Here is a 16,117-nt window from a genome sequence, read left to right on the forward strand (position 1 = left end):
TTTGAATCGGTGGCAGCGAGTGAACAAGCGGCGTAAATTGCCTTCCTAGTCCCTTCACGCCTTCTCAGCAGCCATGGACAATTTCATACTCCAGTGGAACTGCAGCGATTTTTTCCACCATCTAGCTGAGCTCCGACAACTTATCAGCCTTCACCCTTTCTTCTGCATTGCTATTCAGGAAACTTGGTTTCCAGCAATGCGAACCCCCGCCCTCCGTGGCTATCGGGGTTATTATAAGAACCGGGCAGCTTATGAAAGGGTGTCTGGTGGCATCTGCATATATGTCCTTAACTCTCTTCACAGCGGGTCTGTCCCTCTACAAACACATTTAGAGGCTGTCGCTGTTCGGGTGTGGACACCACAGGCTGTTACCGTCTGCAGTGTTTACCTTCCACCGGATGATGATGTTGCGCAGCATGTCCTGGCTGCTCTGATAGCCCAATTGCTGCCCCCCTTTCCTGTTACTGGGTGACTTCAACACCCATAACACTCTGTGGGGTGGTTCGGTGGCGACAGGTCGAGGCGCCACCATTGAGCATTTATTGGCACAGCTCGATCTTTCGCTTTTAAATGATGGTTCCTTCACACACTTCAGCATGGCGCATGGCACGTACTCCGCCATCGACCTTTCGATTTGCAGCCCTAGCATCTTACCGTCTGTTGACTGGAGTGTGCATGACGACCTGTGTGGTAGTGACCACTTTCCAATCTTTCTGTCACTGCCACAACGTCAGTCTTCTGGACGGCCTTGCAGGTGGGCTATGAATAAGGCTGACTGGGACTTGTTTTCCTCCACTGCCGCTATTGAGCCTCTCTCTAGTGATGACATTGATGCGGTGGTTCAATCGGTCACCACCGGTATCGTTACTGCCGCCGAATCTGCCATTCCCCGTTCTTCTGGGTCCCCTCGGCGGCGGACTGTGCCTTGTTGGTCGCCTGAGATCACTGAAGCGATTAAAGATCGCAGGCGGGCGCTCCAGGGTCACAAGCGACATCCCTCAATCGAACACCTTATCACCTTCAAACAGCTACGTGCGCGAGCCCGCCGCCTTATCCGCCAACGCAAGCAGGAGTGCTGGGAGCGGTATGTGTCCACCATTGGCCTCCATGTCACTCCATCGCAGGTCTGGGCCAAGATCCGGCGCCTCTATGGCTATCGGACCCCTGTCAGCGTCCCTGCGCTCTCGCTACATGGAGCAGTTTGTACAGAGTCCGACGAAATTGCCAACAGCTTGGCAGAGCATTTTGCTCTTAGTTCCGCTTCTTCCAATTACCCACTGGCCTTCCGCTCCATTAAAGAGCGGATGGAACGTCGGAGCCTTTCTTTACGAACCCACCATCCGGAATCCTACAATGTTCCATTCAGTGAGTGGGAATTTCACAGCGCCCTTGCTGCTTGCCCTGATACCGCTCCTGGGCCAGATGCCATCCACAGTCAGATGCTGAAACACCTTTCAGTGGACTGCCAGCGACGGCTCCTCGACCTTTACAACCGCATTTGGGTCGAGGGTGAGTTTCCGCCGCAATGGAGGGAAAGTGTTGTTATCCCCATTCTGAAACCTGGGAAGAACCCTTTGGAGGTGGACAGCTACCGGCCCATTAGCCTCACCAACATTCTTTGCAAGTTGCTTGAATGGATGGTGAGTCGGCGCTTGAATTGGGTACTCGAGTCTCGGGGCCTTCTGGCTCCGTCTCAGGGTGGGTTCCGTAAAGGCCGCTCCGCCACCGACAATCTGGTGAGTCTGAAGTCGGCCATCCGTACTGCCTTTGCCCGCCGTCAGCACCTGGTCGCTGTCTTCTTCGACATGCAGAAGGCGTACAATACGACATGGCGTCATCACATCCTTTCTACGCTTCATGGATGGGGTCTTCGCGGCCCTCTGCCGATCTTTATCCGAAATTTTCTGTCGTATCGTACCTTCCCGCGTGCAAGTCGCGGCCTCTCATAGTTCCTCCCGAGTCCAGGAGAACGGGGTACCACAGGGCTCTGTCCTCAGTGTCTGTCTGTTTTTAATCGCAATAAACGGGCTCGCTGCAGCGGTGGGAAATTCTGTCTCCGCTTCCCTGTATGCTGACGACTTCTGCCTTTACTACAGCTCTACTGGCATTGCAGCTGTTGAACGTCAGCTACAGGGTGCTATCCGCAAGGCGCAGTCTTGGGCTGTAGCGCATGGTTTTCAGTTTTCGGCTGCCAAGACCCGCGTTATGCATTTCTGCCGGCGCCGAACAGTCCATCCTGAGCCGCGCCTTTATCTTGCTGACGAACTCCTTGCTGTGGTGGAGACCCACATGTTTTTGGGTGTAGTTTTTGATGCCCGGCTGACTTGGCTGCCTCACATTCGGCAGCTGAAACAGGTGTGTTGGCGGCATCTAAATGCTCTGAGATGCTTCAGCCACACCTGCTGGGGCACCGACCGATCTACCCTGTTATGGCTCTACCAGGCGTTAATCCAGTCTCGTCTGGATTATGGGAGCCTGGCTTATGGCTCAGCATCCCCATCTGCGCTGCGGGTACTGGACCCAATCCTACACAGCGGCATACGGCTTACCACTGGTGCTTTCCGAACCAGCCCAGTGGACAGCATACTTGCAGAGGCAGGTGTCCCTCCATTGCGGTTCAGGCGCCAAAATTTATTGGCCGCTTATGCTGCCCATGTTTTTAGCTTGCCCGGGCATCCAAACTGTCGTCTTGTGTTCCCGCGATCGGTCATCCATCTGCCAGAACGTCGGCCCCTGTCAGGCTGTACGATCGCGGTCCGCGTCCGAGAGCTTCTCTCCGGGCTTGGCGCTTTACCTCTTCCGCCACCTTTCCGGGCACCTCTGTGTACACCCCCATGGTGTGTGCCTCGCCCTCGCCTTCAGGTGAAATTGGCACAGGGCCCGAAGGACTCAGTCCCTCCGGAGGCCTTCCGCCGCCGCTTTCTTTCCCTCCTTGCGATGTACGAGGGCAGTTCAATAAGTAATGCAACACATTTTTTTTCTGAAACAGGGGTTGTTTTATTCAGCATTGAAATACACCAGGTTATTCCCCAATCTTTTAGCTACACAACACTATTTTTCAACGTAATCTCCATTCAATGCTACAGCCTTACGCCACCTTGAAATGAGGGCCTGTATGCCTGCACGGTACCATTCCACTGGTCGATGTCGGAGCCAACGTCGTACTGCATCAATAACTTCTTCATCATCTGCGTAGTGCGTCTCACGGATTGCGTCCTTCATTGGGCCAAACATATGGAAATCCGAAGCTGCGAGATCGGGGCTGTAGGGTGCATGAGGAAGAACAGTCCACTGAAGTTTTGTGAGCTCCTCTCGGGTGCGAAGACTTGTGTGAGGTATTGCGTTGTCATGAAGAAGAAGAAGTTTGTTCTGATTTTTGTGCCTACGAACACGCTGAAGTCGTTTCTTCAATTTCTGAAGAGTAGCACAATACACTTCAGAGTTGATCGTTTGACCATGGGGAAGGACATCGAACAGAATAACCCCTTCAGCGTCCCAGAAGACTGTAACCATGACTTTACCGGCTGAGGGTATGGCTTTAAACTTTTTCTTGGTAGGGGAGTGGGTGTGGCGCCACTCCATTGATTGCCGTTTTGTTTCAGGTTCGAAGTGATGAACCCATGTTTCATCGCCTGTAACAATCTTTGGCAAGAAATTGTCACCCTCAGCCACATGACGAGCAAGCAATTCCGCACAGATGGTTCTCCTTTGCTCTTTATGGTGTTCAGTTAGACAACGAGGGACCCAGCAGGAACAAACCTTTGAATATCCCAACTGGTGAACAATTGTGACAGCACTACCAACAGAGATGTCAAGTTGAGCACTGAGTTGTTTGATGGTGATCCGTCGATCATCTCGAACGAGTGTGTTCGCACGCTCCGCCATTGCAGGAGTCACAGCTGTGCACGGCTGGCCCGCACGCGGGAGATCAGACAGTCTTGCTTGACCTTGCGGCGATGATGACACACGCTTTGCCCAATGACTCACCGTGCTTTTGTCCACTGCCAGATCACCGTAGACTTTCTGCAAGCGCCTATGAATATCTGAGATGCCCTGGTTTTCCGCCAAAAGAAACTCGATCACTGCCCGTTGTTTGCAATGCACATCCGTTACAGACGCCATTTTAACAGCTCCGTACAGCGCTGCCACCTGTCGAAAGTCAATGAAACTATACGAGACGAAGCGGGAATGTTTGAAAATATTCCACAAGAAATTTCCGGTTTTTTCAACCAAAATTGGCTGAGAAAAAAAATGTGTTGCATTACTTATTGAACTGGCCTCGTATCAGGGCTCTGGCATTGCATACACTGACGGCTTGATGGTTGCTGGTCGTGTCGGTTATGCGTTTACTCTAGGGGACCATTCCGAACAATGTTCATTGCCGGCTGGCTGCAGCGTTTACACTGCTGAGCTCGTCGCCATCTTTCGTACCCTAGAGTATATCCGCTCCTGCTCAGGTGAGTCCTTCGTGATCTGTAGCGATTCCCTGAGCGGCTTGCGATCTCTCGACCAGTGTTTTCCTCGTTCTCGTCTGGTGATGGCTATCCAGGAGTCCCTGCATACTCTTGCGCGTTGCGGCCGCTCTGTGGTCTTTGTTTGGACCCCAGGCCATGTTGGGATACCCGGAAATGAAAATGTTGACCACCTGGCGAAAAAGGCCACCAGTACACCATCTCTGGACATTGGCCTCCCGGAGACTGATTTGAGGGCAGTCCTCCGCCCACACATTTCCTCGCTTTGGGACGCTGAATGGCACGGTCTGGCCACCCATAACAAACTTCGTGCCGTCAAGGAGACGACGACTGTGTTTCACTCCTCCTTGCGCGTCTCTCGCAAGGAGTCTGTTGTCCTCTGCCGACTGCACATTGGGCACACTCGGCTGACGCACGGCCACTTATTCAGCCGTGAGGACCCACCTCTGTGTCGCTGCGGCTCCATTTTATCTGTGGTCCACATTTTATTGGAGTGTCCGCTTTTAGCTGTGCTCAGGCAGTCATTCGCACTGCCTGACACGCTCCCTGCCCTTTTAACAGTTGACTCTGCTATGGCTGACTTAGTTTTACGTTTTATTCGGGCAGGGGTTTTTTATCATTTAATCTGAGTGTTTCTGTTTTATTTTATTGTTTTGTGTTGATTCTGGCCTTTGGCCTACGATTTTAAACTGGTTTTTTAATGTGTTTATAAGTGGTTGGCTTTTCCTTTTTTATTTCTATGGTCGGCCAACCACCGTCACCATCTGTGTGATTTTAGTTCGTCTTGTCTGGTCTTTGTCTAAGTTTCTCTTGTTCTGTGTCGTCTGTCTTCTCGTCTGTGGATCGTTTTTATTCTCTGTGGGTGTTTTTAGTATTTGGAAAAAGGGACCGATGACCGTAGCAGTCTGGTCCCTTTAATCCCACAAACCAACCAATCATTTGTTATTTTAACTCCTTTATTTACTTTACATTTCCATCTGCAAAGAAAGAAGTCAGTCTAAATATTAAAAAGGGTAGGTGATATTCCACACATTCCACACCTTTATCTAACACATTGGTTCATAATTAATTCTTGTAATCTATTCCCACCTGTGTTTATTACAATATGTGTAGTTTTGGTAAGATTTTTCACTACCTCTATAAGGTGACAAGAATATTCCACAGACAGACATAATCTTCCATAGGCTATCATGTGTTACACAGTCAAAAGCCTTCTCAAGGTCGATAGAGGCCACATGCGTTTAAGAATTTAAGAAAATAAGGAGTACGTGAATGTACTTTTGTTTGCTAATGAAATCATTGTTATTCGAAAGGATGAAGATGCTCTTATAAATATTCACCCTTGATATATTATATAGATATTTATATGCCATATATATTAAAATATATATGTATAGCTTACGTCTGCCTGAATGTTTATTAGAGCAGCATCTAAGTATTTGAAGCAAATCCGTCAAGAACTTTTGAATGTGTTGCTAACAGTGTTTCCAAGTGTGCACGAGCGCGCTCGCTCGCTCACTCACTCACTGTTTGTCCTAAGTGGCACCGGACACTTTTGTCTGGTATTTCAGGAAGTGTCTGCAATTTTGCTGTTGCAGTGTGTAGCTGGAGTCAGCCCAAACAAATATTGCTCATCATGTCTTTCATCCAATAGCCAGTTTAGACAAAGTGTCAGTTTGTTTCCTTTACAAACAAAATTACTTTTATAGTGGAATTTTACGTACTTATTCGATAGTGCATTCTCAGATTAGTCTAGTGTAATATTCATTTTATTGATATGTATTAACAGGGCTGGTAAAACATGATGAGTAACCTGTAATCAAGCATCAACAGCTCCATCTTGTCCCATTCTGTCTGCTACCACCAAGCAGAAGCACTGCTGAGTCGCTCCTGGAGTACAGGTTATTCATTGTGTTTTAATGTCCCTGTTAATATATATCAATATATACTGTAATTTCCATCCATACATTAACACTTTTGTGTTATTCTACGAATAACAGCCTCAAAAAGAACTTGGTCCACTCATTAAAGAATACTAATAACAAATTATCTCATTCTGGGGTGTACAAAATCACCTGTAGTGATTGCCCGAGTTATTACATCGGCCAGACAGGGAGAGCCATCTCAGCTAGATATAAAGAACCTTTACACATGAAAAGTGGTGATGCCATGCGTGGCTCGACTTTTGCCGAGCACCTTGTTCAATTGGCCCATGCTCCCAATCCTAAATAACACAGAGCTATTAAATTGCGAGGCTAAAGGCACAAGGCTTGACATCCTTGAGGAGTTGCAAATCTTTAAACACCTGTTGCGTGATAAAGAAAACCTACGTAATGACCAGCTACAATTGAGAAATAAGAACTGTTTTGAAGGTTTTCAACCTTTGTTTCACTGACCCTGATGTTACGTTGCCTTTGCAGTCGCCGATGCCTGACTCCACTTTCTGTAGTCGAATCTAATGTATTCAAAATTGAGGAATAATTTTGCCAAGTAATAGCTAGTCTTTCTTATGGGCTCCAAATCCATGTATAGTGTTCTCGTTCACCTCAGAAATAAGTTCGGTTATATCTTACATCATTAACAGTTTTAATGCTTATATTAATCCAATTCCTAACATAAAGGTATCTACTGTTAAGCATGCGTGCATGCACATGACCATTAGTGGTACTCGGTACATAGCTACTCGCTGCAATTAGTTCCGGCGCAGCTCTCGCGGCCTACCGACCTCGTCTGCACAGTAAGGCTTGTTGTTTCTCTTCAGCTAAGTAATGTAGGCTTATGACTGGCTACTACGGTGCTATAGTTTTATACTTGATATGGCCAAATTTTGACATGCAGTAGTTTAGTGTCAATAGCTTCTGAAGAAGACCAAATTATTTTGGCTGAAACCTAGGTAAAGATTGGTTTCTATTTGCAACTGAGGCTGATGTGTTATATGTTCAACTGACTATAGTTGATCTGCTTGCAATTCATGACTTACAAAAGCACGAGCAAAACAAAATTATGCAAACTAATTTTAAAGTGTCTTTTCTAAATGCAACTGATTGCAAGAAACTGAATAGAGTAAATTGAGGCATTGATATTGAGTTAGGCCTATACACAAATCATTGAAACTAATCTAACGAAAACCTTTGCATTAATTTTTTTTTTTTTTTTTTTAATCACACACTGTAAAGAAACTAATCAGCTAATATTTGAGATGGCAGTATTTTAACAACAACAAATGGTAAATGTCGCTTGTCGTAGTCACTTGTGAAACTGCGAAAGCAGGCTCTTGTAGCTTTCCCACCTTTACAGTGGAATGTTAACAGGCTCAGGCTTCATACAGAATTCAAACTTGTAACGTTAAATACTTTTGTTTCTCTATTTACAAGAAACAAAAGTTTTAACTTATCTTACATTTGTATCCCAAGGGATACAACCTGCACAGGAATGACTAAATGAGTGGACAGAAGGCTATATGTCTGATAGCCAGTTTTGTAGTTGGTGCATACCCTTTCTCACTGAGACACCCGCTAAACCCACTGGGCAGATCAGGTAATAGGATTGTGGAAAGGGCCAATGGTTGAGGTCAGTTTCTGCTTATAATTGTCATTTATTGTAATTTAGCAACTCCTTCATGGCTGAAAGCCTCCAACAAGAAATCTTAACTAGGTAAAAATCAAATTAAGATAGCAATAAAACAATTCGAAAAACAACATATGCAAAGTGCAATACAAATTGGCTGTGGGCCACAATTAATTTCCAAAATTTTAGAATATATTACCATAGACTTTTAAAGGCAGCAGGCTAACAAGAAATCTTAAAAAAATCAAAATTCAATTAAGATAGCAATACAATAATTTAAAACCCAAAAGGCAACATATGCAGTGTACAACATAAATGGCTGAGGGCCACAATCAAACTTCAAAATTTCAAAATATATTACCATAATCTTTAAAGGCAGAAGGGCGCAGTGTTTAAGCTTGAAAGATAAATTTAAAAATATTAATTTTGCAAAATTTTAAGAAACAATAATAACCATAAGCCTAAAATTTAAAATAGCTGACAACAGATAATTAAACACCGGTGGCACTCGGAAGGCCTCCAGGGAGGTCAATCTGCCTTCATTCACTTAGGTGAAACAGGTGGTGAGCCCAACTATACTTGATCCTTTGGAACCCAACCAGGGGGGCAGCCACGGACCGACCGACCGACACAACAACTTACTTCCCGTCAATCAGTACATGAGAACTCCAACCAGCAATGTAACAAACATGATAATCCACAATGGAGTACGTATTAGCTGTCAAAATTACACACCATGCTGGACAACGACAACAGGTGAGGAAAGGACGCTGCCTGAAATTACGTTAGTGGCCAGGGCAGGTAACCGGAACACTAACGGCCATTAGGCAGAAAATTCCGCTGGTACACTTGAATTTGAAACACTTTAATAATTAACTCGCTTAAAAGAACACTGCCAGAATTTAAGTCAGTGCCCAGGGCAAGTAACCAGAACACTTACGGCCACAAGACAGAAAATTCCACTGGTGCACTCAAATCGTAGTCGACCAAAATAGTTAATTGCACCGCATGGCAGCTAAATCTCAGCAGTAGAACCACTCGGTGTTGCACACCAGAAAACCTCCCCAACAGCAAACCACTGAAGCGAACCACCACAACAAGAATAGACGTGGCTTGGGTGGTTGAAACCACTACCCAACTTAGACGTCCTGAATCGGTGAACCACAAAGCTTGTAGTGTTCAGACAGCTCCACACACACTCCGACACTTCGCAGGGACTGCTAGCGGCCCCAGCCACTGCTCCGCGTGGAAACTTCCCTCGTCCACAACAACGGACCGACTCGCCTCGGAATGCCGACAACATCTAAAATAGTCGTCAGTGGAACTAACACCAACTACACACACAACCTGACAAACACTTGCACGAAGACCTGAACGATATGCAACAGTAATTCAGCACGCACGAAGACAAAGCTGGAGTCGATGCGCGCACGCACGCACACACAGAGCTGACTCATGAACGATCGGCGAGCCAAAACGCGTCGTCCAATAGGACGACTGACCGACGATCCACAAAGACTGCGTCCCGGCTCAAGATCTGTGGCGGCAATGGTCAGGCAGTTCCCGACTGCACTCCAGACGTGTTCCAACTGAATGGCAGTACCGAACTCGCAACCCGAGCTGCGACTAACTCACTTACAACAGACAATGAGTGGGAAGTAATAGCAGTCGAGCAAAGATACTACGAGAGGGGATATATCAATATGCGCTGCTAGCGCCGCTCATGATCGAGCAAAGCAGCAACTCATTGACAGTAGTAATTTAAATTAATGTGGTGAGGTGGAAGTACGTTAAAAATAGGGTGTAAAATACATCATGGCAGGCACATGAGCCACACACGGCTCACTCACTCTCTCGTTTTCTACCTCTGTCATTACAACAATGCAGGTGCAATAGTATGTTTCCTCTATTTGACCCCTCATAAAAAATGGGTGCAGATGCTCTGGACAACCTCATTATACTGCTCTCATAACATTATTTGAGAATGTGGATTTAGATACATACCATCAATGACAGATCTATGCTATTACCAGCCCCAGAGCAATTGAGAGCCTCTTGTTAACAAGAGACTCCAGCATCTACTGAATATGTAACATAGCATTCACTTTGGTACTGTTACTGGATTGGACTCTATTGACAGCTGCCATTTTGCTCTTGCACACACTGCTCAGTGGGAAGTAGTTGGCGATTTGCACTCCTGTGACCACTTCATAATCTGGATATATCTGTCAGGTAGGGCAGTGCTTAAAACAAAGCTGCACAAAAGGGTACTCATAAAAACAAACTGGAAGCCTTATTAGCTGTCTAACTGTCTTTGTAGGAATGTGGCCCAGGATTTGTTGAAACACTTCACCAGCATGATCCACCATGTCATTAATGCATGCATCCATAATCTGCAACAGATTTTTCAAATATTGGGTTTCCTGTGAATGGATGGAAATGATTTTTGGGTATCTATAAAATATGAGTTTATGGGTGCAGACATCTTCAAATTCTATCACATGTGTAGCTTTAGACTGAGGACAGTCTACAATTCTGTATTCTTTGACTGGTTCCTCTCTCAGAATCTTAAGCAGCGTGCTAGAGTCTGTTGCGTTAAACTTGTAAATAAATTACTGTTTTAGGTGTGTATTACAAATGCTCAGAAATCCGGTATGTAAATAGTGGCACTATTATTTTTAAGTGCTGCAAATTTTTTAATGGTTGTAAATGACTTATCATGCAAAGAAACCATGCAGTAAACATTATAGTGATTTTGTTGCACCTTTTTTTTCAGCATAAGCTCCCCCCGCCCCCAGGTCAGTATATTTTGTAACAATCTTTATCTACCTCCAACCCTTTAATTCTTTCATGGCTGATGATTTTTTTTTTTTTTTTAGACTCTCTGCTAAATGTTTGGGTTTTGATCTATGAAAATTTCTCATGAAAGACATATATTCAAGAGTTAGCCCAGTAATTTTTGTTTTTGAAAAACTGTAAGACAGAAAAATGTACCCCTCTAGGCATCGAAGTTGGCTATTACATGGAAGAGGTATTCTGAAATATATTCCATTATATGATTGAAAGTAAATATTTGTCTCATCGGTAATGAACTTACAATATTAATAATATTTCATCGCCAGACTTTCATTCTTTGTTAATACTTTTTTCGTAGAATATTGCAAAGTACCCATTTCTCTCCCAAAGTGCTTTTACGTTGACTGCCTCAATATATGAATGCGTGGTGCCTGTTCCTTCGGACATGTCCAAAAGATCAGATACCACACATTCATATTATTGATACACCTAGCTGGGCAATGGATCCACCTTCTTCAGTACAGACGCACAGATACGTCTGACCTCCTGTGGGACGGAGTGGCGAACTTGGAGGAAATGAACAGTGACTGCAGTTAGGTGGCATTTTACAGGAGTGTGGAATGGCCATGCGATCACGATAATGCTGTGTCTCGGATGACGCTGTGGTTAACACACCTGCATAGTAAGCAGGAGACCCCAGGTTCGAATTCCAGTCAGCTACACATTTTCACTCATCACTGCTGATTCTACATAACATCCCGATACAGCTGACAGCAGTGATCCCCTCCCCTCCCTTTCCTTTCCTCCCTCCATTCAATTTATATATAATGCCTCAATATTGCCACTGGTTGTCACCCAATTATCGATTATAAGCAATGGTGGGCCTAGTTTATACTTGAATGGGTGACCGCCTGGAAAAACTAGTGCCATTGCCTCAGGGACACAGAAGTAGCCAAAGTGACATTAATTTGAAAGACTTCTACCAAGACATGGCACCATATGACTGTTACGTGACACTATGCTTCCAATCACTTTAAATCATGCTGTTGAGATTAGATCTACTGTTTAGGTTCTTCATATTAAATGCTCGTACGTTTGTATCTGGGACTTTCAGCCTTATTGGATATCCCATTTGGCATTTATACGCCTAACAGCTCATCTGCTGTCTCCTGGTTGGCTGCCTCCTCGTCAAACTCGCATATAATCTAATGAAAGGGAACATTCTTATCTTTCTAGCAATTTGTTTATCTTGGAAAAACTTTGTTTAACCCTAGGACTCACTCTGCTAAAATTTCCCTAGTACTCCATCTGGGGTCATACATGACCCCAATCAATATATAATTGACTGTGTGTACTAATCATTCAGAGAACAACGTACTGTCGTTTAATAATGTTTGTTTACATTTTATTTATTATTTAGACACATTTCACAGCTTTTTTAACAGGTATGTACATAGTAGAATTAAATTACATATGGCAGATTAATTACATATCAGAAGTTACAATATTACTCTAAGTCATAATTTGTTTCACTCATAAATGTTTCACAATGGCTTCAAATTTACAGAAAATGTGATGAACAACTCAACAGGAAACATAATTCTAACCGGAATCCGTACCATAGCCATCTGCACATACTTTGCAAGTAGTAACTATTTCAGAATGTTCCTTGCAAACAAATTTGTTACACTTTTTGCATGTTGAACTGTATTTTGTGTCCTTTGATCGGGGGCAAATGGAGCATCTGCCTCGCTTTGTCTTCTGATTGTCAGGTATTACGTCTGGATGTCCATTGTCTAACAGATCATCAAATCCACACCATTTGATACTGCTGATAATATCCTTGTTCCTTGCTTGTGGTAAACTCAAACTACGTTCCACTTGGGGCTTTGCCATTTCTTTGGCCAACTTCATTAGAAAAAGACGTCTCTCTGTTTTTTCAACAGCAACACAGAAGAGTCTGTAGGCATGGAGTGCAGCTAGATCGACAAGATCATAAAATACTGCTAATGGCCAACGTTTTGTACCCTTTTTCACAGAATAGTAAGAGCTCATTTGATCTAGCATATCAACACCTGATTTTGTTGAGTTGTAATACAACACTACTTCTGGTTTTCGTTTCAAGTTGTTTTCTTTGGGCACTTCAAATGATTGATGTTGTGTTGACAGGAGTAGCACAGCCTTATTTCTTTTTGGAACATACGAAACTAATAGGGTTTTACCACTGTATGCAAATCTGGTAGTGCATTCTTCCCTAGTTTTCGAAGGCAAAAACTCTTTTGGGACTTCTTTTCTTGTAGAACGTAGAGTACTTACAAGTGTCAACTTCATTTTCAACAATTCTTGGCCAAGGTCATAGCTCATGAAAAAATTGTCAGTGGTAATATTCCTACCACTGCCAGCCAGATGACGCACTAAATCTAAGACCACTCTCTTGCCTTGATTCACTTCTCTGACATCACCACTCCTTCCAGTGTACATTTGAAGATTTGTCAGATAACCATGTTCACAGTCTACTGCGCACCATATCTTGATACCACACTTTCCTGGCTTTGAAGGAATGTAGACCTTGAAACTGCACCGACCTCTGTACACGCAAAGATGTTCATCAACAGTAATGTTGCTGGAAGGTATAAATGATGTTTGACATTGCACGGCAAACAAATCAAATATTTCCTGTACAGCTTCAGCCTTATTTCCAGTCCTCTCTTTCCTTTCAAGTCTTGTGATGCAGTCGTCAAAACGAAGTGAACGCAGAATGTCCTGATATCGCCTCCTCGACATAGGAGCACGGAATAGAGGAGTGCCATATTCAGAGCCCCAAAATTCGCCAATAGGTTTCCCCCGGCTCTTCTGTATGCCATACAGAATCAGCAAGCCTAAAAATCAAAGAAGCTCGCATCTGTCTGTATCACGCCAGTCAACTAATTTTCCAGACACTTTCAATTCATTTCCTCGTTGATTTGTGAACTGAACTATTATATCCAGCAATTCGTTAGTAATAAACTGCCTGAAACAGTCAACAGCTGAGCTAACACTAACTGTACTAGGAATACCTGCTGAAAATCGTTGTATGTTGCGGATTGGTAATCTACGAATTGATGGTTCTTTTGAACTCCATGCAATATCCCGACCCCTGCTTACCAGTACTGCACTTTCATCTTCTCCACTGTCATCATTTTCAGCAAGAATATCATTTTCTTCTAATTCATGTAAACAAATTTCATCACTTTGGTCTACCTGTGTCTCTGTTCCATCATCTTTGGCGTCACTACCTTCTGAATCACTACTGCTACGAAATAAGTCTTCCATAGCTTGTTCTACACTATAGCCAGGAGCAAAACGTATTCCTGAAATTACACTGCAACAACAAACGTACAAACGAACTTCCAGTTTGAGGTTAGTTCTGAGTAACACCTGAATAACACCTGAATTCAGTGTTACCAACTCAAAATACCTAAGAAAGAGATTGATAGTTGATAATCTATACATTCTATGAATGTTACATATAATCTATCTGGGGTCATAATTGACCCCAACAGTAGTTTTTGTTAATTATTGATTTAAATGTTGTGTCAAGCGCTCTAAAAATTTTTGTGAGAGAACTACAATACTGTGTGGTAAAAGTCATAAAATTCTGGATTTTTACAAGAAATAGAAATGTTATTTTATCCATAGTAAAGATGATTGGGGTCACTTATGACCCCACAGTGAGTCCTAGGGTTAACACATCAACCGCTGAACCAACAGAACTAAAAAAAGGCACCATAATACTTACTGCAGAAATATTTTAAGAACGCAAGACACTGTCGTCATAGCACCATTTGGTGGAAAGGGGGGAGATTCATGCAAGAGAAAAATAATCGATAATACAGTAAAAAAAATGTGGGCTAAGCAATAACAACAAACATCCAATCAAACTAAGTATGTCCATCTCTAATCTTTACAGGAGTAAATTTAAAAAGTTGCAAGCAAGCATATTACTTTGATATGTCAGTTCAAGCAGTGGTTGTTACACTGATCATTGTGCAAGGTGCATTTACATATGAGAATGTGTGTTATTGTTAGACAGTTTAGTAATGACTGTATTCAGGGTGAGGGATGTATAGCAATTGCAGTGTCTCACTCACAGTTGATTAAATGCACCAAAAAAATTATGTTCAGCAGAGTGTGAAAAATGCAAAACACACCTAGAATAAGGAACTGCACAATGAGACAGCAATTTGTTAGTGAGACACTGGCTTCTTAAAGTTCAAAAAGTAGAAATGAATTTTTTATGATCCATTGGCTACTTTCTAGAATGCAGTACTCCCCTTTCCATGTTCAGCCATCCCATTCTGAAATGCTATCTGAAGAAGTATGCTTTAAGTCTGTTTCCACTGAGAATACTTCAAGAAAGTTCAGCCACTATATGGAGAAAGTCACAAATCAGATGAGTAGTAGTCAACAATCCAGTATATTTTGTTCTAGATGAAACCACTGGCAGACAAACCAGACTTGTATTGAAGATTTTAGTGGAGAGCAAGTGGTATCCAAGGTTTTGTTTACCAGCTTTCTTGGGAAAACTGACAATGCTGCTCTGATGCCAAGTTTCAACAATGCATGTTTCATGTTATTGACTGATGAAATAAAATATGATTATAGCTAGTGGGTAGTGTTAACAAGTCAACTTCTTACATTTTCTAATTTTAAGTTTGTTTTCTTTGACTCGAAATACACGACCTGCATTATGCATATCAGCAAAACTTATAAAAAGTTGTTAGTCATGAATAAAATTCTTATAAAAAGTTATTTGTAATGAATAAAGTTTAAAAGAAAGTTTGTAGTTACTGTAGTAAATTATACAATCTAAAAGCAGTCTAGCTGAAAGCACCTTGAACTTAATGAAACATGTCAGCATAGTGTGGAAACTCTTAAGACATTCTAATATGAATAGTTGCAAACTGATTTTCTGTTGCAGACTAGCCGATGTTCCAACCATATTTCGTCAGTCTGTGCTGAATCAGACAAACACGCCAACATCATTACATACATCAAGCGTCATTCAGCAAAATGACCCTGTTGATATATGGAGAAGTGAGACAGTAGTCCAAATCTTTGTTGATATTTGGCTTTCTGTTGGACAGACAGACTCACTGCAAATGAGTCCCGTTAGGGTAAGAAAAACATTTAGATTGAGATATGCATGTTTTCTGATACAATATTAATTTTTGTTAAAATACACAGGCCAGCAATTTTTTTTTAAAAAAAAAGGACTTTTTTACTGTGATAGCTGATCTTTG

The 16,117-nt window shown here is 43.1% G+C and overlaps 1 protein-coding gene across 1 annotated transcript in view; it reads left to right on the plus strand.

Moving 5' to 3' along the window:
• The window catches only part of LOC126192160 (sphingomyelin phosphodiesterase 4), a 211,558-nt gene that overhangs the window by 47,788 nt on the left and 147,653 nt on the right, over positions 1-16,117 (plus strand). The window contains exon 5 of the mRNA XM_049932584.1: positions 15,796-15,991. Within this exon, the coding sequence (XP_049788541.1) occupies positions 15,796-15,991 (196 nt within the window). The remainder of the gene's footprint in view (positions 1-15,795; positions 15,992-16,117) is intronic.

Source organism: Schistocerca nitens, chromosome 1 (genome assembly GCF_023898315.1).
Source record: "Schistocerca nitens isolate TAMUIC-IGC-003100 chromosome 1, iqSchNite1.1, whole genome shotgun sequence".
Lineage (NCBI taxonomy): Eukaryota > Metazoa > Arthropoda > Insecta > Orthoptera > Acrididae > Schistocerca > Schistocerca nitens.